The 25,243-nt window shown below is 38.4% G+C and overlaps 1 protein-coding gene across 5 annotated transcripts in view; it reads left to right on the top strand.

The window, feature by feature from the left end:
• AFF2 (ALF transcription elongation factor 2) overlaps window positions 1-25,243 on the top strand; it is a 359,241-nt gene that overhangs the window by 108,266 nt on the left and 225,732 nt on the right. For all 5 annotated transcript variants that reach the window (XM_053955496.1, XM_053955492.1, XM_053955495.1 and 2 more), the window contains exons 2-3: window positions 2,269-2,389; window positions 8,936-9,826. In XM_053955496.1, coding sequence (XP_053811471.1) covers window positions 8,996-9,826 — 831 coding nt within the window. In that variant the 5' untranslated portion in view covers window positions 2,269-2,389; window positions 8,936-8,995. The remainder of the gene's footprint in view (window positions 1-2,268; window positions 2,390-8,935; window positions 9,827-25,243) is intronic.

A 25,243-nucleotide genomic window follows, 5' to 3' on the forward strand; every position in this document is an offset into this window, starting at 1 on the left:
GTGTTCCTTCTGCTCCTGGGCTGGATTATTTCTGCGTTAACCCCACCCCCTACTCCAGTAGAGCTATGGGGAGAGATTGAATCAGCCTTGGCCTCATCTTTGGGTACCAGTTTGGGAAACAGCTTGCATTCACTTACTCCTGTATTTGTGGATTATAATCTTGATTTAGCATTTGAAAGAATTCCCCCCTTCACCTTTTTGTGAACAGGTTGCTTGTGATTTACAGTGTTACATTAGCAATGTGGTCATGTGTAGAATAGAAAAGTGACTGTCCTTACAACAATTTCCCTTCTGTCTCCCTCAGGAGACCAGCAAACAGTACTCTACCTTCTGCAAAAATACAGCATTGATTATAACAGTGTTCTGGAGCTTGCTCCTGGTGTTAGTGATGTCGGTCCATCAGGAGGTGTTATAAACAATTAAATTAAATAAAACAACATATGGCATATTTTCAGCCTTCTAATTTGTAGAAGGAAAATGTGGATGGCAGTCATTCAGCTCAGCCTATGTAGGTGGCTTTGCATTCAATTTACAAGCCATAATCAAGCCTTATTCAGTCCAAGTCTGAGTGGTCTTGAATTGCTTAAACCAATTATTAATTCATATTTTTTATTTAGAAGTCTCATTGTGGCATGTCTTTCTTTTTTTCTTTCCTTGACTGTATAAAAACAAGTGTATAAGTGTAAGGCTACATGGAGTCATCAGGCGACAGACATATGCTTTCCTGTGCTCTCCACAGGGCTTGCAGGTTCAAACACAACCTGCCTGAATCATAAGAACTTTAATTGAGTAGATAAAGAGGTCCTCATAATTATAAACTGCAGTAGGTATAACAAGAGGCTAAATACATAGCTGTGGTTTTAATTAGCTGGTGCTTCAAATTAGTAATTGTGGTTTCACTCAGAAATCAGTGACTTTATACACTGTTAAAGCCTCATCACTGTGCAGTTCATTCCTCATTATATCTCTCGGTGTGAAGCTTTCAATACAATATCATGCTGAGCTAAAAAGGCAAAAGTTGTAGATATTTGGTTATCTTCCAAGTGCAGTGGAGCTCTATGGAGATTTAATTCATTCTCACCAGAGATAGGAGAATTAACTGTTCTTTGTTACAGCTGGAATATGTGTGTTTGTATGTAAGCATCTGTACATACAGGCTGTGTGTGGATGTGTGCATGTACAGCCAGGATCTATCAGGGAGATTGTGCTTACTGCAGATAACATCAGGCCATGCACCGAATCCGCTATTCAAATTGTCATCTGGAATTCGGGAGCTAATTAACTGACACAAAGCAGAGCCAAAAGCCTCGTAACAAATCAAATGCGGGTTGAAAGTACATAAGTGTCCCTTAATGCTTGTCACATGAGAGGTTGTCAGTGCAAGTTGAAGTATGCATCTTTTCCTTTCCTCTTTCCTTTGCTATTTTTCTCTCTCCTTCAGGGTTTTAATTATATCTCTTCCCTCAGAGGAGCAGGAGGTAGTTTGCAGAGCCAAGAGACTAAAGTACTTCAGTGTTATTCAGGGGAGAAGTGAATGTGGTCTCTCAGCCTGTCATCTAGGTCTGGCAGGTGCACAAAGCAAGCTGACACACAGATAAGTGCCACTCACCATTGCTACACCGAGGTGCTAGATCCTTTTCTGTGTTTGTGTGTAGAATTATCTCATACTGGAATCAACTATCCTAAAATCTTTTCCGGCAGCCTGCTTCTATAAAACACTTCTTAGCCTCTCCTTGACATCTACAATGAAGCCATACATAAATTTTAACAAGAAGTGGGACAGAATTAGGTGGTCTAAATCACACAAGGCTGAACTGGAGCCCTGAGATGGATGTTCAGTGTAATGGATTTGTAGATGTTGCTGTGCTTCCTAGCCTTCACATTTGCTTTCCCTGCACAGACCCATGCTTTGTGGGTACACGTGTGTGCGTTTATGTGCAGGTGCACGTGTTTACAGGCTGCTAGTACAAGGATGTCAAAATGTATTTTATGCTTTTGCATAATACTCTGTTAATTTGTAAACAGTATTTTCATTGTGTCATTGAAACACTTTCCATTTTAGAAGTGTACTGACTGCCCTACTGCCCAATTTTGCGTAGTTTTATGATTCCAGATTTAAATTTGGGAAAATTATTCAGTGGCTGTTTCTTTCAGAATTGTCCTCAGAAGTTGCATTGTTTCTGATGTTTTGTTGCTATTACTGATAGTAATAAACATGTAACAAAATTATGGGGAAAATAATGTGTTGTCATTTTTGTCTTTCTCCAGTCACTATGAGCAAGACCGGAGTGCACTTAAGCGGAAGGAATGGGAGAGAAGAAACCAGGAAGTCCAGCAAGATGAAGATCTCTTTGCTTCAGGTTTTAACCTCTTTGGGGAACCCTACAAGGTAAATTACATTGTTACATTTTGCATTTTCAGACTGTCTTACACAAATACAAATAAAGCTTCTCATCACCTCTAAGAAATGGAAGTATTGCATCTGCCTTGGTACTTACACTCTTGAATACACTGATTATCCAAATCAGCATATGGCAGCAGAGCAAACTGAATGTGCTGCCCAGGTTACATTGGCAGAATCAGGAGTCTTGGTTACAGTCCAGTTCAAGATTTCTTCCTCTTAACACACGGCAAAGTCCTGCAGTAGAAGTATGTGCAGCTGGTATTTCTACAAGTGGTTTGTACCTACAAAGCTTACAATAACTTCTTTCACTTTTAGGAAGAAAATATATCTGAGTTTTTAAAAACAATGTCCTCTCTATAAATAATGAGTCCATAATCTTTTTTGTGCAATCATAACCATCCAAAGAAGTCTTTTGGGAGACTGAATCTTTGGGGAGCATAACAAGGATATGAAAGGGACTTTTGTTACAAGTCTTATTCTCTCTGAGGAGCTTTGCTGCCTGAGATTTTCATCACCAAGGGATCTCCCCCTTTATGATTTCTGCTGCTTTGATTTTCAGCAAGACATTCCCTAAAGAATTCATCAGAATGTAAATTTCCATATCTCTTTCTCCTCCCAATCAGTGACATCCATTGAAAGGCCACCACTTCATCTTTCCATTTTGCATTGTTAGCAGCTGTAAGGGAGGATGAGGGCTCTTTGAAAATCACCCAAAAAGGAGGAGAAAAGACTACCATTATTATCACATGGTGTCTAATAATTATAGACCATGAAAGTGTGATGGATGCACTCAAGTCCTGGCTGTACTTTGGTTCAGGCAGGCTGAGGAGCAACAGGCCTTTCTTTCTTGGCATGAATTTGCCAGCTGGAAAGCCCCTGGCTCATGTTCAAGAGAGTGAAGATGTCTTGACAAATATTTCAAAAGGTGGTTTTGAAACCATGAAGTGGAAGATAACCAAAGTACGGAGCAAGATATCAGAGCTAAAGTGAAGACATCTACCTTGTCTATTGTATTGATTGGCAGCCAACTACTTAACCCTGTAAATATTGTCACCAGGATGAGCCCAATTTGATCTCTCCCTGAAGTGCAGCTGCACTGCACCCCAGGTGACCCTCTACTTGAGCACAGATACCTCTCAGGGGTAAAGATTCCTTTCTTACCCAAGGCTGAGATCCCTTACCCGTGACATACACTTGGTAAGTGACTGATACCATGCTGAATTAATCCTATGGAACATTACTAGTCCATGTAGATACTCAATATTATTGTAAATATTGTATGGATAATTCCATTAGACTAATGCAAGTGGTTATTTGGATTTCAGGAGGTAGACCAGTATGCAAAAGACTGCAAAATTGTGTGGCAAGAACTAATATAATATATCACCAATATCTATTGTATAATAAGAATGACAATATCTGATTTTAGTGTGTGTGTATTTGCACCAAATGTACACAGAGCATGTGGTTTCTTTCCAAAAACTGAATGACTATAAAGCCAAAAATTATTCTGATGGTCTTTCTGGGGAATTTTTTTTAAGTTGCTTTTCACCTACTTGGCAGAGTGTTTGTAAACTTCATGTGATTAAGCAAAATATAATACAATACAGCCCTAAGAAAGCATTATAATTATAAATTGAGAAAGATAAAAATTGAGAGAAAATTGCATACAAAAGTAGTTAAATATTCAGTAGTTAAATCAATCTTAATCTTTAAAAAACAGGTAGAAGCAAAACTAAATAGGAAAGCTAGGTCTTGCCTTCACTTTACACTAGGAGAAAAAAAGGAATAAACTGGTAGACCACTGCTTCCTTTTTAAGTTCTGCATTGCGAAGACCCAGCCACAGCAGAGTTTCTTAGGCACTAATAAAAGCTGAATCTAACTCTTAGTGGATATGTAGTGATTTTTATTCTTAAGTAAGTGCAAAATTAAATTCGGGGGTTTGTTTGCATTTATTCTAAAATAAAATGAAGAGACCCCGACATGAGAACAAATATCCTGCACGTGCAGTTTGAATTTCTTCTCTATTTTGAGATGAACAGATGTTTCTGTCAAGGCCTTGCACAAGAAACTGCACTTGTCTCTTCTGGTCACGCTCAGTGGGAGCAGAGTGAGATAAAACACTGCCCAGCAGAGTGCTGTGGCCTGTAGTGGGCACAGGGTCCATATCCTCACTGGGCTGGCTCTGCTGCTGAGCATCAGCTCGTGGTACAGCTGGTACATTTCAGAAAGATCTGAGGGTGGGAGCTGACATGGAGCCTACAGTGACAAAGAAAAGGTTGGGAATAGCAGGTTTCAGGAAGTAGGAAACATCTCTTTTTCTTTCTTTTTTTCCCAGATCTAGTGTCCTTATTTATCATTCCTTCCTCATTTGCTTCAACAGTATCCAGAGGAGGGACTAGGTGGGGTCAAGGTAGGGCAAACCACCACTGCTGTTTCTGAAGTTTTAAAGACTGAACAACTGGCAGCTGTTTTAAGACTGCACTAAGAAATTGATATTGAAAGTTGCATTAAAAGAGAAAGGAGCTCAGGTTTTTCTCATGGAGCCTCCTGCCATTGTGTATCATGAGATGTGTGGAGTATCTGCCTTCATCTATCATCTCTCTGCTCTAGCTGTTACAGCCTCTTTCTTTCCCTCTGTCAAATAAAACGTGGGTGTTCATTATCGTTTTGGACAAATGCATGTTTCTACATTGATTCTTTGTAGTTTATGTATGTGTGCACTTACATGAAAAGAGATACTTATTTCTGTGGGTGTATAAAATACATTTTTCCATGCTTGTTAAAAGATAAATGTCTCCTTTTGAAGCTCGACTGTCTCATGTGGGAAAACAACACCTTTGACAATGTGATGACATCCAGCATTATTTTGGGAAGGCCAGGCAGTAAGGGTTGTGTTTCTCTTTAATGCAAGTGGGTTGCAGGTCCTGCCTTCAAACCCTGGTGCAACCTGTACATGCTGGATTTTGCAGAAGGGATCAGAGAAGTGGCTGCAGTGTAACAACAACAGACATTTGAAAAAGCACTGTTGGAGCTTTCCTGGGAGAAGCTGTAATTTTACTACTGAATTGTTGATACCTTTTAATGTTTTGAATTACTCACAGATGAGTATTTTAAAAGAAAACAGTAGGAGTATTTTTGTTACTTTTCAAAGGAATTGCCTCAGAAGAGTTCAATTTGAGAAAGAGAACCTAATGGGCAGCATTTCCATTGTGGAGCCTTTGGTGAATATTAAATCATTTATCTTTTTCAGGTAAAGCCCCTCCATGCTTTCCAAGCTTAGCATAGAAAAGATCTCAGCTTCTAATCCGTGGAGGTTAGTTTAACTATGAGGCATAAGGAAGTGAATGAATTATGAACCCTCAAGTTTCACACAAATTTTCAAAAAACACTTGTAAATGGGGCCTATAAGTTTGAGTGCATTAGTTCTTTTCTTTGTAAAACTATAATGCAATAGCTAGCTAGCAAATTAGTCTTCCAGCAGGATTCTATTATAGATAGCTTTTGAAAGAAATAGAAGCAAATGGAGGAAGATGTGCATTTCCTAAATTAACAGAAGCCTAGAATGCGGGGGAATGCTACTAGCCATGAGTCATAAACCAGGCATATAATTTATGCCTTGGAATACTCAAAATGCTGCATTTCCTTGATAGCAACAAAATTGTGATTCAGCATGCTGTTCAAAAAATAAGACGTACAGAGGTTTTCTTTAGGAAATCAGCCAATTATCCAGCATATGAAGGTAGAAATTGCCCCCAGTCTGGAAGTAACAAAGAGCAAGCAGAAGTTATGACTGGATTTTGTGTTTCTCATGCTTGTATCTGGGCTTGTCAAGAATCCTGTGCTTCTTGTGAGAGCCTGGAATTTGTTGTGGAAATAAAGTAAAAACATTAATGTTATGCCTTATGTCTTAAATGGAGATGGAACAGTGCACTACATTCCTGAGCTCATTCAGATTGTGATATGATGCCTAAGTCTGATTTTAGCATATGTGCTCTAATTTTATTTAAACGTAAGCCAAATTTCCCTTAATAATGGTTTGGTTTTTTTTTTTTTTTTGCTTTGCAGTCTGGTCCAAAGGCCACTGAAGAGAGTAATTATCCTTCCATTGACTTCAGTAACCATTGGATATGAGCTTTAGTGTACTTAAAATGCACTAAGGATGTTTAAAATAATTTCGTCTCCATGGTTTTCAGTAAATATATTTTTATTAATGTTCCCTGTAAAACACTATGAATAATATTAATACCTAACATTTATACAATGTCTTCTATCTGCAGGATGTGAGCATTAGGCATAAAATAGAGTTAATATCAAGCAAAGTTATATTTATCATCATGTGACATATAAAAGAAAATACGTTGAGAGAATTAGATACCTCCAACATAAAATTATAGAAAGTATCTGCTTTCAGGTTAAAACATTTTCTCTGTGAGGATCTAGACAAGAGCCATTTAGTGTGCTGGGATGTTGAAGTGTTACAGTTATGATATGTTGTCAGTATGTTTTTTTTTTTAACTTTTACTTTCTGGAAAGTAAGCCAAATGCTCCCTGGAAGTGTAGCTGAACCACAGAGGTGAAGGTTTGTGGTCAGGTTTTTTTTTTGGTACAGTTATTTCCCATGTTCTATCCCGCAAGGAGTTAAAGTGTTTGGGCAGGGAGGAAACAGAACAAGTATGTAAGTGTTTAGACTTCGAATCATAATTCCTGCTGGGCCCTTAAGCACAATGGAATCTCCTTGTTTTAAATTTGGGGGTTGAACAGAGAAAGCCTGGTTTTGGCTGCTGCCCAAACAGCTCATTGTGCAACTCAGTTGAAGGAGACTGCTCATATACAAAGAGCTTATTCTTGGCTTAGCTAGAATATAATTTTTGCCACTAAAATGACCAACCTAGGGACTTAGTGAATTAAAGTGATTCGTGGTTCTCCACAACTGGGATTATTAACTGTATCAGTTAGGAGCACTGGCAAAATATATAGAAATGGGAAAAACATGGAACAGTTAATTTTTAAATCACTGCCTCAGTGCAGTGCTAATATATGTTACAATCCCTGAGAATGAGCAAAAGGAAATTTGCATTTATTATCTTCTTTTTTTAACATTTTTTATGGCATGTTCAGTACTCTGCTCATCCTCTTGACTACTTCAGCAGTGTCTAATGTAAGTAGATATTTCAGGAGAAATCCATGCATGAATTTTTTTCATCACTCAAACTTCTCTCTCATACTTGGAAAATGGGATCAGGGGCATAGTAGGATCCCTCACCAAAGAACTGTGACACTCTAACCAAGCTCCTACTGCTGATTTTCCCCATCTTTAGGCCTGGTGTTAAGGCGCCATTGGACTGTGGCACTACTTGTTTTATTGAATGAAAAAAACCCTCCAAACAGAAGTAGAGTTGTCTGTATCATGACATAACTTTGTCATTTAATTCCAGACTGTAGAACTGAACCATCTGCTTGAACAGGAACTGTAGTTCAGCTTTGTTTTTATCCTTTGAGTCTTGTAAAGCTGTGAGCATGGGGAATAAGGTGTTTTAGTTCTCTGCTGGTCACTTCAATGGAACAGAAAGGTCAGTAGGAAGGCTGCTGCTTTGCATCCATGTGGGGCAAGTTAGAACAGGAAGAGAGAGGAAATCAGCTGTGTATTAATTATAGCTTCCAGCTTATTTGTCCAGCTTTTTACAAGTGAAAGGGAAAAGGAAAAAGAAACTTAATGCTTCAAAAGGAAAAGTATAATAGCAGTGAAACAAATATGAGTCAGTATTTATTTAATAATTACTGGAAATCAAAGAAAAGCAGGATTAAGAAATACAACCAGCCTGCAGACAGCAGAAGAATCACGATGCTTAAGAATGTGGCAATCATGTCTGTTTATGTTCTATGAGAAAATATTTTTGAATGATCTTTTAGTTGAACCTACCATAGCATGTGGTAGAAGTGTTTTCTTCTCTGGATTCAGATTAGATACTTCAGGTCAAACTCTACTTTCGATGGAAAAGTAATTGAAGTTAAACTGGAGTGAAGAGTTTGGTGCCATTACAGACTACCCAGCTTCTGTTTATGGCAGAACTGTGGGTCAAGGGGCTGATAGAGCAATAACGTACTTCTATCAACTGTGTGATTACAATTCAAATGCTCAGTAGCCAGTAATTGTGCATTCGTGTTTTGCACGATATGAAATGTACAAGCCAAACGTCTCTGACATAAACCCAGATTATTTTGCGCCTAACATCCATAACTGATGCAATTTAAACACTTCTCTGAGAGCACATTTAAGAAAATGGGAAGCAGTAGACAAGTGTTACTGATGCAAGCCCGTTTCAAGAAATTCTTTGAACACAGTTATTGATAGGTTTTTCTTACATAACATATGCAAAATGTAATTGAAATTTAATTAAATGTCAGCATGACACCATTAAACAGCTAACATTTGCCATCTTCTAAGACAACTATTCTGAGCAGTAACTTGTAAATCAGGAATTTACTCACGCTTTTCTTGTCTTTTTTTTTTTTTTTTAATATTTTAGACAAATAAAGGCGATGCCCTTGCAAACCGTGTCCAGAACACATTGGGAAATTATGATGAGATGAAGGATCTGTTAACCAACCACTCCAACCAGAGCCACCTTGTAGGAATCCCAAAGAATTCTGTCCCACAGACACCCATTGACAAAAATGAACAGAACTTTTTCCCAGAACCGAGGAACAGGATGATCCCATCTCATCAGATCAGTGGCAACTCATCAACATCAATGCCTCCACCTTCTTCATTGTCATCTAATTCTACTTTGCTGCACAGCCACCAGAGCAGCAGGAAGTCGAGGACAGACTGGTCACGCAGTGGTCACAACTCCAGTGGGGCCCAGCCAAGCCAATCCAGTGGTCAGCAGAGTCGGACAAAGCACAGCTCATCTCATGACCAGTCACAGGGCAGGTATGAAGATCTCTATAACTGCCAGAGTGAGCAGCATAAAAGTGGGGGAACCGAGGAAGCAAATGCTATGGCAACATCTTCACATTCAAGGAGGCACACTCATGCAAAGTCAGCACCTGGAGAACACACTTACAAAGAAAACAGTCATTCGAAGTCGCCCACAGAGCTTGAGTTTGTAGGCCATGGTCCTGGATCTCCACTTCCTTCCACTTCTTTGTTAACTGCAAACAATGGTCTTTCAACTCAGAATTTCCCACCAGGACTTCACTGTAAAAACAGCATGGTCCAGCAAAAGCCTACAGCTTATGTCAGGCCTATGGATGGTCAGGACCAGGTACCCAATGACTCACCTGAACTGAAACCCCCAATAGAAATTGAGAGTGGATATGGAAATCAGTCCTTTGGAGCACTGCTGGAAGGAAAAGTGAACACACCTAGTTCTAAGAACAAAGTACCAAAGCTCAACATTCCTCCTGTTAGTGAAGTAAGTGGTTTAAAATATCTTCTCTCTACTATTGCTTGAGTATTACATTCACTAACTATTTTTCTCTGGAAATATGCAGTTGCATTACTGGAATAAACAATACAGTGTATTCCTTTTTCTAAAATGTGCATGACTTCTTTCAGCGGTTTGTTGTGATAGTCCCAGTAGCAATATTTAATGTAGTTTTTAAACCACATTTTGCAATACTAACATTTCTTGTTTATTATTAATATTAAAAGGCTAGATCTCTGTTGGGTGTAATATATGTGTACCAGCTACACTGGTTCTGGGCAGGGAACTCTAATATCTCAGTTCATCTGCAATTTTTACTCTTGAATTCTCAGTTAGTAGGTAGTTTGATAGACAGATTGCTATTTTAAATTCTAAGGAAAAATGGCAGTGTTCAAATTTCAGTGGTACTAAACAGTCCTGCCAGTAAGGAGTTTATTTGCAGAGTTTGCTAAATTCCTTTTTTTCTTTTTATTGGAATTAATATGACTTAAGTTGTGAATAATGCTTATGAAAATGTGTCCCATTGAAGCTTTTATGCATTTTGAAGAGCCCTTAATACTGGGATTCAGTCCCACTCTCTACAACCAACAGATTAAACTGTTGAATTCTGTATTGCTGGTCAGAACAGTAGTCCTGTGAGGAACATTTTAGTTGGTTCATATTCGTGTCCATTCCAAGCACAAATGTATAATAAGGATATGGATTGAACTATTTATACTCTGTGTATTTTTTCTCTTAGTCTGAGTTTCTCTAAGCCAGTAACCTTTGGAAGGTAGGTGTACAGTGTACACATAAGCAGAATTGCAAGATGGGTTTTTCATAGCTTTCTGTTTTCCCAAAAATATTCCCTGCTTGGTAATATTTTTATCCTAGGAATGAGGAGTGATGCATTCTTAAACTGCTTTATACCAAAAGGTCAGCTTTTTCTATTGGAGTAATTGTTTCAAGCCAATAATTTGTTTGACTATTTAAAAATTTGATGTTATTTATTAACATTCCAGGCAGCAACAAAGACTGATGTGTTTTGCAGTAGAGCTTGGAATAATTTTCTGGGAACTGCATCTGAAAACAGTAAAAGGCCTATTTATATCAAGTGGAAGTTGAGGGTTGCTTGCAGATGGTGTTTTATTAGAAAATGTATTTGTTAATAAACGTAGCTTTCTGCAAGATTACTTTACAGATGTTTCTGTTTATTTTTACCTTGGGTTAAAAATCTGCTGGTGTAGATGACTTCAGAGTCTGCTGCGATTTGTCACTAGCATTGTTTGGCAAGTAAATAATTGCATGCAAAGGAAATAATGATGTTGCAAAAGCAAACACTTTTTTTCCTTCTTGCCATCTATTAATGCTATGAGTCAATAGAAGCACTTTAAAGTGCAGAATTAATGCAAAGTATTTTTGGAAATAAATTGTACCTTTTGCAATTTGTGTCAACTACTAAGAATGCATTTTTAATTTCTTTACTTTTTGAGTGAAAGCCTGGCACTGTGAAATCAATTGAGTTGTTAACAAAGTTTTTTGGGTGCAGAATTTCACCCACATTCTTCTTGCATAGCTCTAGGAATCTCTGATATGTACTGCTGTTTCTGGAAGGATTCCTAGTTGCAAAGATGAAAAATTGCATTAGAATTTGTTGCTATTTTAGTTTATATCCTGCGTAGTGAAAAGTATGGGTTTATAATTAATTTCATGTTCAGATAAATGGTAAACTCTAGGCAATTTAGAAATGAAAGTAGATAATAATCTTAAAGCAGCCTGCATTTTGAGAGTGAATAGTAAGTTGAAGAGGGAAAGAAAACTCAAAGCTGTGACAAAATAACTTTCCTTTCTGAGACAGAACACTGGACAATAGCCAGACTGATGGATCTTTTACAGGCAAATCTCCTCCTGAGTTTGGAGAGTTGGATTTTTTCGCCTGTGTCAGGACTGTGAACTTTGGCCCTCTGTGTTTTTCCACAGATGTGTATCCTGAATTTGATTTACCTTGCGTTCAGCTATAAAACTCCTTCCAATCCAACATTATAGATAACTGGTTTAGTTTAAGCTTAATCAGAACTGACAGTGCACACCTGTGAAACCCATAACCTTTTCTGAATGACTGCAGTGAGTGGCTCTGTTGTAATCTTTATACAATTGATGTGGAGGCTTATGATCCTTTGGTGGTGCTTATCAATTTATGAACCTTCCCAAGCCACCTCAAGCCGTAGTGATCTGCTTGAAACAATTTTGTTCCTACTCCATAGGTTTCCATCTTAACACTGTTCCAGGTGCTGGTGGTGATCTTCTTCAAGCTAGCAATAGAATTGTTTTGTGGCATTTCTGCATAATTTGTTCTGTCATTTTCCTGTATATCTGAGTCCATTTTTTCAAGTTCCTGAGTGTATGCAGATAGATTGTACACTGAAAGGTTTTTAGTGATTCTCTCAAAGTTTTGCTTGTTCTTAAGATGAGGAATTCTGTAAAGAAATAAAATTCCTGGGTGATGGTCCCGCAATAATGGCATCCATTAGGGCATGCAGTGTTGGAAAAGAAAAAGACTGTTCTTGCTATCTAACAGAGAGAGAGAGGGGAGTAAGTAACCAAATATTTGAACAAGTAGATTTAAAAGAAGTGCTCAGACTGATGTGGAAATATGGTGTCATTTATCATGGCTTAATGGAATAAGATGCTGAGTGCCCTGGAAACGTTCTGCCATGTGTAAGGAAGTGATCAATTTTATAACATAATTTGTGTCACTTGAGGTGTTGCTCTAAGAATCTTTGCTCATTTGCTGGGCCCAATTCTGCCATCAGAGATGCCCATCCATCTTTCAGCTGCTCTGGAGCAGACAGCATTGTTAATGCCTCGCTGCTGGTGTCTCCGCTGGGCAAGAGATCGTGGGTCAGTGATTTCTGAGGTTGTGGAGATTCTCAGTGAGTTCACACAGACTCACCAGGTGGGGTCAGGAGGTGGTTAGCAGCTCTTATACACCTGTGGACTAATCCTTGCCTCTGAGTGGGTGCTGCTGTGTGATTCACAGACCGTGGCTCACCCACACAGAGCTAGTTCAGACCTAACTGCACCATGAGTGGCCATTTCTAGTAGAGAAATAGAAGTAGCAGAGCTTCTGTAAACTTTTAGTCATGTCATGGAAGGGTTTCTTTGTGATTTTGTGATCCTATTGATTTCTTTTACCTTTCTGCTTTGTTTTTCATATCAGTATTGTTTTCTAAGGGTGAAGGTAAAACATTTTATGATTTGCCTTGAGCAAAACCCAGTGTAACCAGTAGTGCCCAGGCCTGGCAGCCCCTGAGGCTCAGAAACTGTGGAGCAAATCTTCATGAACTGGGAAGCCATAGGGCCATCATGTGAGTTCCTGGGGCACATGCAGAAATCCACCAGATCTCGTGACATAGAATTGATAGAAATGGCTTTGGAGCTAAAACTGGGAGAGAAAATGATAGAAAGCCTCAACCCGTAAACATTATTTCCTGTTCCTTTCCTATTAACTCCTGTCTCTTTAGTATGTATTTATGTCATACTTACATTGCAATACATATATATTAATTTTGAGCTTGCATTTAACTTCTGATAAATTATGGCAAGCCGGGAATATTGCAAAGAGCTTTTGTACTATGCAGAATTCCACCTACTTAAATCCTATGATGGCAGATGATTGTTACTTACCACTCAATGAGAGCCACATAGTTAAATCCTATGCATTTCTTCAAAAAAGGTAGATGTTAGAGACCACAATAACAGCTGATCCTCTCTCTGCTGCTTTAAAATCCAGAATCTTGATACATCTATCTATATTTAAACCTCTAGGAATCAGATGCTTATAAATTATTTCAAATTGACTAACTCAGCAGGTGACAGCTGAAAGAAAGCCTGTACATTTCAGTTTGTGTTCAAGCACAATTTACTGAGCGCACTGAGTAAAGTAGAGAGTTTTAAGGTCTGTGGGAACATCAGAATCTGCATTCCTGGAAAACCTTATGCCCAGTTCCCCAGAACAATGCATGGATTTCCAATAATGGTTTAGAGATGGGGAATCAAGAGCAATTGAGATAATTTTTGATTCTCAAGGCAGTTTTTAAATCTCACTACAGAATTGGCTTCATGTTCCTGCAAAGTAGCAAATGTTCATGTACAAAATTTTCCCAAAAATACAAAGCTAGGAACAAATCCAAAAGGCCTACGACATCTATGTCACTTTCCACTTAAGGAATAAAAAAATGGAGAACTTCTATTTTCACTTTACTTCTAGGAAAATATTTTGACGGGTTCAGTATACTGCAAAGTGATAAGCTTCTGTTACGTGTTTCAAATCATTCTGTTATCGCTGCATGTATTGATTTGCTTAGTGCTTTCTGAGCTAGCTATAAAAAAGGCTGTTCTCCTTCTGCATTAAAGAGCAAGAAAAATTGACAGGTAGATAACCATATTGATTGAACCTAAATAGTAAATGCAAGAGGCTTATATATGACTTATAAAACTCTCTATAGGAACCAAAGCCAGCATAATACATTTGTTGTTTTGTTTTTTTTTTTTTTTTAATTTAATAGAAAGTAGATGCCTTTAACCAGCCCCACCCCTTTTTGATATACATGTTACTCTAGTTACCAACATAGTACATTACCATAGTTCTGGGCAAATCACTTTTTTCAAATGCCAGCTTTAGCTGTCTCCCCAACTTTGAGCTTGGAAGAAGAATGGACTGAATCACGCATTAAGATGGAATCCCTTTGCTTGGTTCATATTTCAAAAGTCTGAGGCCAAAAACAAACCCAAAGAGCAGTATTTCTTGCAGTATTAGAGGTTACAGCCATATGTTTTTAATTTGCAAATACTGCGAGAAGTAATGTTCTTATGATACTTCTAAATGAAGACCATATGACACCACTCGACTGAAGACCTCTTATTGTGGCCTTTTGAAGGCTACTGTCCCTTGGCCTGGACAATGGCTAGCAAAGCTGTTTTGCAGCAAGAGGATAGCTTGTCTATTTTAAATTAAACATAAATAAGCAAATTTAGGGCCTGAGTTTGAGCCACTGTGACCAGTGGGAAGTCTGCATTTCCAAAGAGGGCAGTTAAAGTTGCTTGAATAAATGTGGCTGAAAGAACTGACCATGTGTGTTTGGTTTGGGAAAAGAAGGGTTAGGTTCTTTCTTTCTCATTGTTCATTTGTTAGTGGTTCTTGTTTTGCAAGCTATTCCTAATTTTGACTTGCTGTGAGGAAGAAAAAAAGTCTGAGTGACGTTAATAGTTAAGTCTGGGAAGAGTCAGACATGTGGTGTCTTGAAGAGTGATTTTTTTTGTTTTTAAACCTTTTTTGAAATTCCCAGTGCCAGAGTACTTGCTTGTCTCATTTGGGGTCTTATGAAATGTCACAAAGTAAAATGACCTCAAAGGCTTTGGGGAGAGCAGTAGGAGAATTTGTTTGGCTTGAGCAAAGATGTGAAGGCATTATTCAAAGGCTGCAGGGGGACTGTAGGGTGTGTTCATAACTTTGACAATAAATTTGGTTTATGACTATGGAACAATCACCTTTTTTTAAGGAAAATATCACAATCTGTGTAAAACCAGCATTAAGTGTCATGTTATCTCAATGTTGACTGTTAATGTACCTTTTGAATGATAACCAGGAGCTGGTAGACCTAATTTTTCAGCACCTTGTATCCAGCTATCTGGCTTGCAAATGCATAAGGAAGGATGTTCTTGTATCTTAGTATTAGTAGTCTGCTTAGTTGTCAGCGAACAAGGGCATTCTTTTAGGCCCGGCCTAGCAGGTGGAACAAAGGTGGAGCCTTTGCACAATTTTTTAATACTCTTCTGGAACATAACCAGCTTTAATAAAAATATTTTCTCTGAACAGTGAAATAAACGATGGTCGTGTAAGAAAATATGGGGAAACTCCATTTTCATGTGTTTGAATGTTTCATGGTGTGTGTTTTCACTCTGAGCTGTGATCAGTCCTCAAGTGATTAGCATGCTTGCTTCTTTCTGAGAACAGGATGGGCAGATATACAGGTATCAGCATCTGGCCATTTTTAAACTTTGCCACCAGCTATGTTAAATTTTATTTTAGTTGATGCAACCTCTAAAATAACACACAACTAGTTTGAGAAAACCATCCTACATATTCACTGCTCATTCCTGTAATAAATATCAGATATTTTTTTTCCACAACCCTTATTTTTTGTAGAGAAACTAAGATTTTAAATAGTCTGAGAGCACAGAATTCACAAGTTTTTTCAAGTGCAGGCAGGAGAGTATGCACACATTTCTGCAGGGGCAGTGACAGCAGTTGTGAACCATCACTGTGTCTGAACGTGGGGCTTCTCTGGACAGCCTCTGCTTTTTGAACAACAGCAGGGACTCTCCCTAGAAGCTATAATTTTGAAATTCCCTGTGCCACTCATTTAGTGGCATGCAACACACACCTGTTAAATATGTAAAAAGATGCATAAAGATAATCAGGGGGTATAAATGCAGATTTGGAGAAGAAAGTTTTAATCCTGATGAAAACAGTAGTCGAGTAGAAAATTCGACTGTTGTATCTGGTAGGCATAGCTCAGTAAGGAACAACTGTAATGCTCCTTGCAAATGCCAGGACAGCTGGATGGTGCAGAATGTGATTGGGTATTGTAGACAGAGTAGGAAATCAAACATAAAACACTTCAGATGTTACATGAGCAGTTGAGACAGAAATACAACTAGCGAAAGGTAGAGGAGGAGGGACAGCACCATATATTAGAAGCTGAATGAAGATTTACAGAGAATATTACAACAAGTAAAATAAGACCTAGGGAAAGAAACAGAAGAAAAGGTTACTCAGACAACAGAGGTGAGTAGGACATGGAGGAGATGCAGGTGTGATGTGCAGTGCACTCTGCTTGGGCTCTCAGTAGAAACATGCTGACCACAGGGCAGCGCATGGACAGTGGCTGTAAGCACAGTGAAACTGGACTCACCATACAGGAAAGAGCAACTGCAGGACTCAGGTGTGGTCACCTTTCTGATGGAGATCATAAGAACAGAAGTGCTTAACTGTTCTTAAGCTGATCAGACTCCGTCTCATGAAAAGCTGGATTGATACTCAGGTCACTGACCCCCCTGCTGCTCTGTCTCCTGCATTCTCACAGGTGTGAGGTGCTTACTCACATGCACACCTCAGGCTGTTTTCTGTCCTTTAGTTTGCTGACATGCAGAACTACACTCAGATTTTAAACCACTGCAGCAGCACATGAATCATATGTATAACTTTCAAAATGTGAAAGTCAGAGGAGGTCTTATACAAGCATTTCTGGTGTTACGGCCAGAGCCACCCCACTATTAGCTGTAGTCTCTGCTTCATGTATGGAAAAGCATTTAGGAGCTGCAAGTGAAAACATCATATGGGAATACTTTAATAAAAAAAAACACAGTGAAAGAAAGTTGAACATATAACTTGGCAATGCTCCATGAACTGCAGATATAGGTTAAAGTTATTTAGTTGGCAGGCAATTGCTGGTGTATTAGCAGTGTTGGGGAAAAAAATCTAATTTCTGTATTTTGGCTTGTGCAGTAAAGAAATTCCTCCCACATAAATATGTTCATTTCACCTTCTGGGAAGTAAAGAAAGGAAACTGTAGCTGCAGTCTGTTATTTAATCTTCCTGAAATTAGCATTTGGTGCTCAGGAAGATTGAAAGATTTAATGCCAATGCCTTCCTCAAAAGAAAGAAATGACACACCACATATGCTTTAGCACTGGTTAGACTGTTAAATGGAATTAATCAAAATCCATGTTAAAATATTTCCATGTGTTAATTAGCAACAGTTTGGAACATTAAAATACATATTGGCTTGGGAATAAATTAGTGAAGAAATATCAGATTGAGTTTGTGGGTTTTTAACTGCAACATAATATACTGTGTGTTTTAGAAAGGTAAATGTAAATACATTCCTCTGAAATGCTGTGGCAATGTGCATTTAAAAATTGGGCAATAAACCAATCTAAAACAGGCTTTTGTTATGGCAGAATGATACCATTTCCCATTTTAAAAGAAACATTGGATTTTTCCCTCATATAATAAAGCGAGAGGAAAACAGCTTAAAAATTCTAAGTTTCATCTCAGTCCAAAGGAAGTTTTAAAATCTTTTCTTTGAAAATCAGTATGATGTAGAACTACCAATACCAGGTCTCCTGTTGTGAGTAGAGGAATTCACTTCTGTCTTTCTCTTCCTGCTGGGTCATTGCAAAGTTTGTTTTCCATTCTCTTATACTGAATCTTATGAGCAACAGAATAGCATAAATTTAGGTAAGCATGTAAATGGAACAAATGGTATCCATACTATTAAATTATACACACAAAGCAGGTAGAGATACCTGTGGTAGCATTATGGATACTAAACTCCTCACTGAGGGTAAGAGGCCATGGTTGGCCCTCAGAGTATCCATTTCCCTTCCTAGGGAGGGAATGACTGTTCTTTTTCATGACAGAAGAGCATATAGAAACCACCTCCAAGAAGTTTCTTGGTGTTGCATTTTAGGTTTGATCACCCACAATCCCATTAGGGGGATAATTTTATGTTTGTTCAGTTCAGGAAAGTTAAAAAAGGTAGGTGGTGATTTTCATGTTTTCAATGGGTGCTGCTCAAGTAGCTTTTTGTCCTGTAACATTGAGCTTAAAGAAAAGGTTTGGAGAGCTGAGGCAAAATAACTACAGATTCAGTCACTTTCCAGGCTAATGAGCCTGGAAGTTTTGCTTGGATTCACAAAGATCTCTGAGAGAAGTCAGTGATCATAGGTCTAAGCCTCAATCCCCATTAATACTGCCAATTAATACTTCCAGTCTAAACATATTTCAGTTGATGCATGCTACTTTCCCTTTGCACATGTCCTCAGAATAATTTCCCATTGTTATATCCCCCAGATGTAAACTCATTGGGTTATATTTCACTGAACTGCAAGCTGTGATGCTTAAATCCACGAGACAAGCTGGCAATTATTTCTGCTGTTTGTAAATACTCAGGCATCCATTTACATCTGCCAGTATTTTAAATATAAACATTGAGATAATTCTTTCTTAAATATGTTAAAATACTAATATATACTTTGTAAACTTAGAAAATCATAAGAATCCTCAGGTGTCTTGTGGGAGTCAGGATTTGGATTTTATCACTTAGAGTTCATCCTGGATGAAGGCTTCCTTTACATCCTGGTCAGTAACCTTAACTCAGTTTAATCCTTTCTGATGTCAAGAAACCCTAACTTTCATGTCATCAGAAAACCTGGAACTTCCCCCCAAAATGTAACTGGTACTAGCATATGCTACTTACACTTGAACATGGTTAATTTTGAACCTCTCTTTGCATCCAAGAGTAGCTTTCGTAAGTGGTTTCCTCGTGAAGAAAAACTTCACAGTTTATTTTGCATTGGAATAGAGAGAGATTGTAACATCTTTTCTTCCTGCCAACACATGCAGTTACACATTGACATGAAATATGGCACAAACTTAGCTAGGGAAATACTAAGACGGGTACTTTTTATTCCAAACAATTATCCTAGCAACCACATCATTCGTTCCACAATCCCGTGATCACAAAGGTCACCATTTAACACGGGTTTATGGCGAGCACCATGCACTGTGGTGTCATGGACCACAAATGGTTTGCAGACCCAAAGTTTGGAAATCAGGGATTTCGAGCTTTGCCAGTATTTCTGAGAGCAAAACTTGACCATTAAAGTTTCCTGAGGTCTGTGGAGTGACAAAAAGTCAATATGGGGATAAGCATTGCCTGTGCCAATGCTTGGTATTTTTTATTTGTCATAAATTATTTCTACCAGATAGTAAATGATTGGGCAGAGTGGAGTGGAGGCAGGGCTGCATTCACCAAGTTTCTGCATACTGAATACAAAGTACATTTAAATCCCACTAATTTTTACATACAAGTGCTATTGCTTTTTCTCCTCCATGTAGAGATGAACTGGTTCTTGCCAGTTCCTTGACACATAAAATACCCAGTTCACTGTGCTAAAGCTAAACAAAATAAACCAGATTGAGAAGCAGACACTTTTCTGTGGGGTTATTGAGGTGATGGTAAAATATAGCTAGTCCAGACCTGTCCTGCCCTTTTGTGATAGTATTGCTGTGGGTAATCCAAATAATTCCATATGAGGACTAAGGTTTTCTGATTTTGATTAGAAGAAGCAAAATTGGGCCATAAATGATCAGTCTGAGTTAAACTTATTTAGGACTGAAAGCAAGAGTAGGATGTAGAAAATTATTGCTCTTCAGAGAAGAAAAATTAAAATTTGCAAATGCTGTTTTTGTAAACATGTTTTATTAAGATGTAACTGCACCTGCATTTCATCAAGAAAATTGTTTGCTACAGTTTTTAATATACTTCGATATATTGAATATATTTGATTTATTTTGATAATAATAGAGATTTTTTCCTGCTTTTATTAGAATTCTGCATGCTATAAGTTCCTAGTCCCAAGTATCAGATTTTGTGAGAGATGTCCTATTTACTTGTAATTTTCATCCCCCTTTTTCAGAGCTGGTGTTTTAGCTGTAATGAAGACTTCAGATAAGCAACCAGATTTCAGATGCTAAATGATTTAACTAAATCAAGAATATCGTATTACTATTGACTTTGCTTAGTTGCAAGAACCAGGTGCTAGAAAGAAAAATACTGCCTTTCTGTTAGCATTTTACCTTTTCTGAGGAGCACACTTTGGAAAGAAATCTGAGCTTCCCCAGTTGCTGTTTTTTGGTTGATTGAGATGTAGTCTCTGAATATGTGAAATAAAGTTTTTTAGGTTGAAAGGAAAACAAGAGAAGCTCTGCAGGGATGCCAGTAACACACTCCAGATGCTCTCTGGTGCTCAGGAGAAGTCACACTTGTGCCTCACAGCCCCTTATCTCTCTTCCTTTCCCCCAAGACACACACCCTGTATTCTCTGGCACTGACTCTCTCTGCAGGTTGACTTCAGCTGTGCTGCATTTCTTACTAGTGGAGATGCAGCTTCATTTTCTGGCCCTGGGACAGATAGTGAGTGACCTGGGATAAATTACCTGTCCCAGTAGCAGAGAAAGGGCACCTGACTTCTGTAGCTTCCCTGTAAGAACCATGAACACCTGTATCAGCAGGTGGCAGGAATGGAGAAGACCCTGCCTTCTCCTCACCTTGGGCTGTACTCTCCAGCTCTTTGAGAAGGGAAAACTTCTCCAAGTGCTAGAGGAAGCTTTCATAACTAAGCACCTTAAAAGGGAACTGATCTTTACAGCCAAGCATGGAAGATTTTCCATAACAGATCTTGGACAGGGTTTCAGTAATGAGTGCTCAGAACAATTCTCCATGTACTTGGTTGCTCTGGTCATTTTAGTTTCTAGGGCAAGGCAGATAGCAGATCATTCAAGGACAGAAGGGAACAGAGGCATGAACAGAGAGAAGGATTTCCCCTTTCATTAACCACAAGAGATATGTTTGTTCAAGAACAAATAGCTAAAATAAGAGAAGCAGCTCTGATGCTGAAGAAAAGGCCGTTTGTGTCAAATAGATAGGAAATACTGCTCCCAGATGAACCACTGCAAGGTCTGTCCTTTAATGAAGCCAAGCTGAGTAGGGATCCTGGCTGAGGGAAGGCATTGTATTTCATTTGTGTTCCTATTAGCTAACGTGGGGCACTGCATGGTGAGCAGGGAGGTGATTATGGGCACCTTTGGTTTCTTCAAAGTACCAGAAGTAAAACTGACTCCTGCACTGTATTAACTTGAGCTTTTGTGGACTTTATAGATGATTATTTTTCTGGCAGTGATTTCATCAGTTTGTCTTCTCTATGTGCATATGTACAAATCCAAAATTGTAGATAGCAGTACATAGGTGAGTACTTGGATCTACATCCACACTTAGAGAGGCTGGAAAGGCTTTTCCTGGTACACTGCTGTATTTTCACAATAGATCACGCATAATAGAAATGGGAAGGAATTACAGATTTTCTTGCCATGTCTCCTGTGACCTGGATTTACATGGAGCTCCTCACTGCATCTGGTTTCTGGTTTTGGCCTTGAATAGACAAATATCACAGGTCCTAACAATTGTCGTTTCTGGTCCTTTCACCAAAAATTAGACCCAAGGGAATCAGTTTCCAATTGAATGTTTTATGTTCTATTCTATGCTTAAATTTACTGGCAGTGCTTGTCTGTCTCTTACTGAGTGGGATCATACAATTATTTCTTAAATTCTTCTTTGTTCCCACAACTACTTTCCTACTTAGTCCCTTTCCAAACAAGGCAAGATCCTTGTTGCCCACAATGTTGATGTCCCTTGACTCTTGGACTTCCTTTCCTCCTGTTTCCCTCTTACATACCATCAGATGCAGGTTGCAAATAGCTGTGGTGTTGTGACAGCAGCACATGTACTCTGTTGTCATAGAAAAGTCTGAACATTTTAAGTTGAGTGCTTTGTAACTGAGAAGCAATCCAGTATCTTCTGTTAGGGAGCTTTGAGTGAACAAGCTGCTCTTAAACCTTGAGGTGGTTATAATACATGTGTATGAGGTGTCGAGCCAAAGCTTCTGTATTTATGTACATAAGAGAAGGTATTCAGATGTGTTCTCCCACCATTTTTTGTGTATTTTTACAGTGGTGAAGGCTGGACTTTGCATAGGGATTATTGTAATCCTACATCCTTGTAGCAAAGTCTCACCTTGGATTGAATGTCACACTGAGCAAAGAACATAGCAGATATTTTGGAATAGTTTTCTTTCATGAATGATTGCCTTCTCTTTGCTCTGAGGAAGGTAGGGGGAAAAAAACCACAGGACTGCATTTACCACAGCTTTGGGTTTGAGCTAATAAACTGTGCTGAGAGCCTCAGCTCAGGCTTACACTTCATTATTTCCAGCCTGAAACACAGATTGAGATAACTCAGGTCTGCCCACAATAGACAGCACAAATATTCCTTGAAAGGGTTCCAAAAGTTTCAAGGCCTAGATAGCTGTGGCAAGAGTTTGTGTATATAAAAATATGTGCCATATAGGTTGTGTATAAATGCACTTGAAAATTAAGCAATATGTGCACACAACTCTATCAAGATTTTGGGAAAAATAATGTTAAATTTCAGAATTAATTTGAAAATACAAAAACCCAACCTACAACAACAACCATAAAAGTCAACAACCCACATGCAGAAACAATGAAAGCCACCAGTGTAATTTTGCATGTGGCTGTTATGCAAGGCTCCACAGGGATTACCTTTGACACTGGGCTCTCCAGCTTGCAGCATCTTGCATAACACACTTGCACAACAAGCAGCACTTCACAGCAGCAGGTTTAGAGCCAGGGCAGTGCTCACTGCCACTGACATTGGCTGCAGTGTTCTGTGAGAATGCTCTGAGTCATTTCAAAACTAAGGGTAGAAAATAGAGGAAAGGAGACCGTTGGGGGAAAAGGAGAAAAATACCCCACTACACATCAGTCTTGCACAAGTAAAAGAGATATACATAATTTTTTTTCACAATCTGGTGTCTAAGTTTTTGTTTTATCAAAAAAGAATAATCAATACATTTTCTCCAGGCGGATCCATTTTTTTTTCCTGACAAAGTCAGTATAATTTTTATTTTTGGCTTCATGGAAGCAATTTTTAGAAACAACTTTTAGCCCTTTAGAATTAAGCTTAATAGATCAAAAGTGTTCTTTGTCCCCCCTCCCCCCCATACCTAAGGTTAATAGATCAAAAGTGTTCTCCATTTCCCTCCTCTCATACATCTATACCTTCTCCATATTATGCTAAACAGTGAGACCCAGAAATGGACCTACCCTTCTGCAGAGATATTATTTATAAGGACTGAATTCCAAACCCACAGCTGCTTATAGAAAACTTGTCATTGAGTTCAGTAAGACCTGTAAAAATAAAGTCAGAAAGGACCATTCTAAAATTAGCAGATACAAGTGATGACTGCATTACAGAGTGGACTGGACTATTTGTGCTATCCTTTTATGTAGCACTTCAAAACACAATTTCCACTGAAACAAGCTCTTGGGAAAATAAATGGAGAAGTTTCCAAATACTATCACTGTTTCAGTATTCATACATAATAAACCAGGCTTCTGTAAATAACTCATTTTATCTGTCAAACATTGTAGGCACATATGCCACATTTACTGTCACTGGGGTCGTAAATAAACAATGTATCTGTCTACACATTACTTATGTCTGGAGGAAGTGAACAAGTACACATGAAGAACAGTGTGGAACGTATTTTAATTGTGTAATAAATAGTTGGTGTTGTTATTGTTAATTATTTCAATTACATCTGAACTTCAAAATACAGATCATAATTTAATGCAGGATGCAAAAGGGTAATACTCAAGCAAGAAATTAATTACGTATTTCTTAAATGCATTTCTATATCCACTCAAGTACAGCTTTGGACTTGGGACATTCTGTCTCTTTATTCTGAACAGAACAACAGAAAACAACCTCCTCAAACTGCAGAAGCAGCACTTGGATCCAGGCAGTAACTGATGCTCTAATGATGCTTGGCTTTGTAATCGGAATCTCCTTGAAAGGACATTTGCAGGTTTTCAATCCCATCATAATCAGTGTGTACACCCATACAGAATTTACGTTTGGTTTTAGAGTGTAGGCCCTGACTCTGGGTTACTGTGTATCCATGGTCAGACCTGTCACTCTCCTTTCTGACAGTCTGTTTGCATCATTTCTGGTTAAGTTTGTGCTGTGCCACTTGTTTGTGATCACATTTAGGCACCAGAGATAGGAGGAGACTTCTAATGAGAAGCCAAAATACAAGGAGTCTGCCTTTGCCCACAGGACCATCTTGGTGGTTAAGATACGTTCTCCATACTTTTGTTTTCTGTAGGCAGCATTGTCACTTAAAAGACCAATTTCTGAGCCTATCTTATAATAATTTGTTTCTTGATATATGCTGGAAAACAGGCAAATCTAAACCCAAACCCCAGATTCCCTTTAGCCCCTTCTAAATGCATTGGACTTTTGTTAGGGAAAAAAATAATCATCAAGCAATTAGATATGGATAGTGGTAACAGACTTGATTTATGATAGAGTAAAAGTAGGTTAAGCTCTATCTGAGCTAAAGTGATAGTAGAGCTTGTATTTATATTGTTAGATCATATTTTCATTATTAATTATAGAATATTATGCTCTAATGTCTGTACTAACCACTAGTACTGCAAGAGAGACAATGTTATAAAACAAACCAAAAGCCTTTATAAATTCTGTTGATTGGCTAAAATACACCTTTTATATTAGTAGTCTTTTACCTAAGCTAATGAGCCAGAGTATTAAGATTAAGACATTAGTGCTATTAATGTAACAGCTAACGATGATAAAATTCAACCCTTAGGTATTTCCATGGATCCCTTGGTAACTTATGAATGAGCAGAGCTTG

The sequence above is a fragment of the Vidua chalybeata genome, chromosome 14, assembly GCF_026979565.1.
Source record: "Vidua chalybeata isolate OUT-0048 chromosome 14, bVidCha1 merged haplotype, whole genome shotgun sequence".
NCBI lineage: Eukaryota > Metazoa > Chordata > Aves > Passeriformes > Viduidae > Vidua > Vidua chalybeata.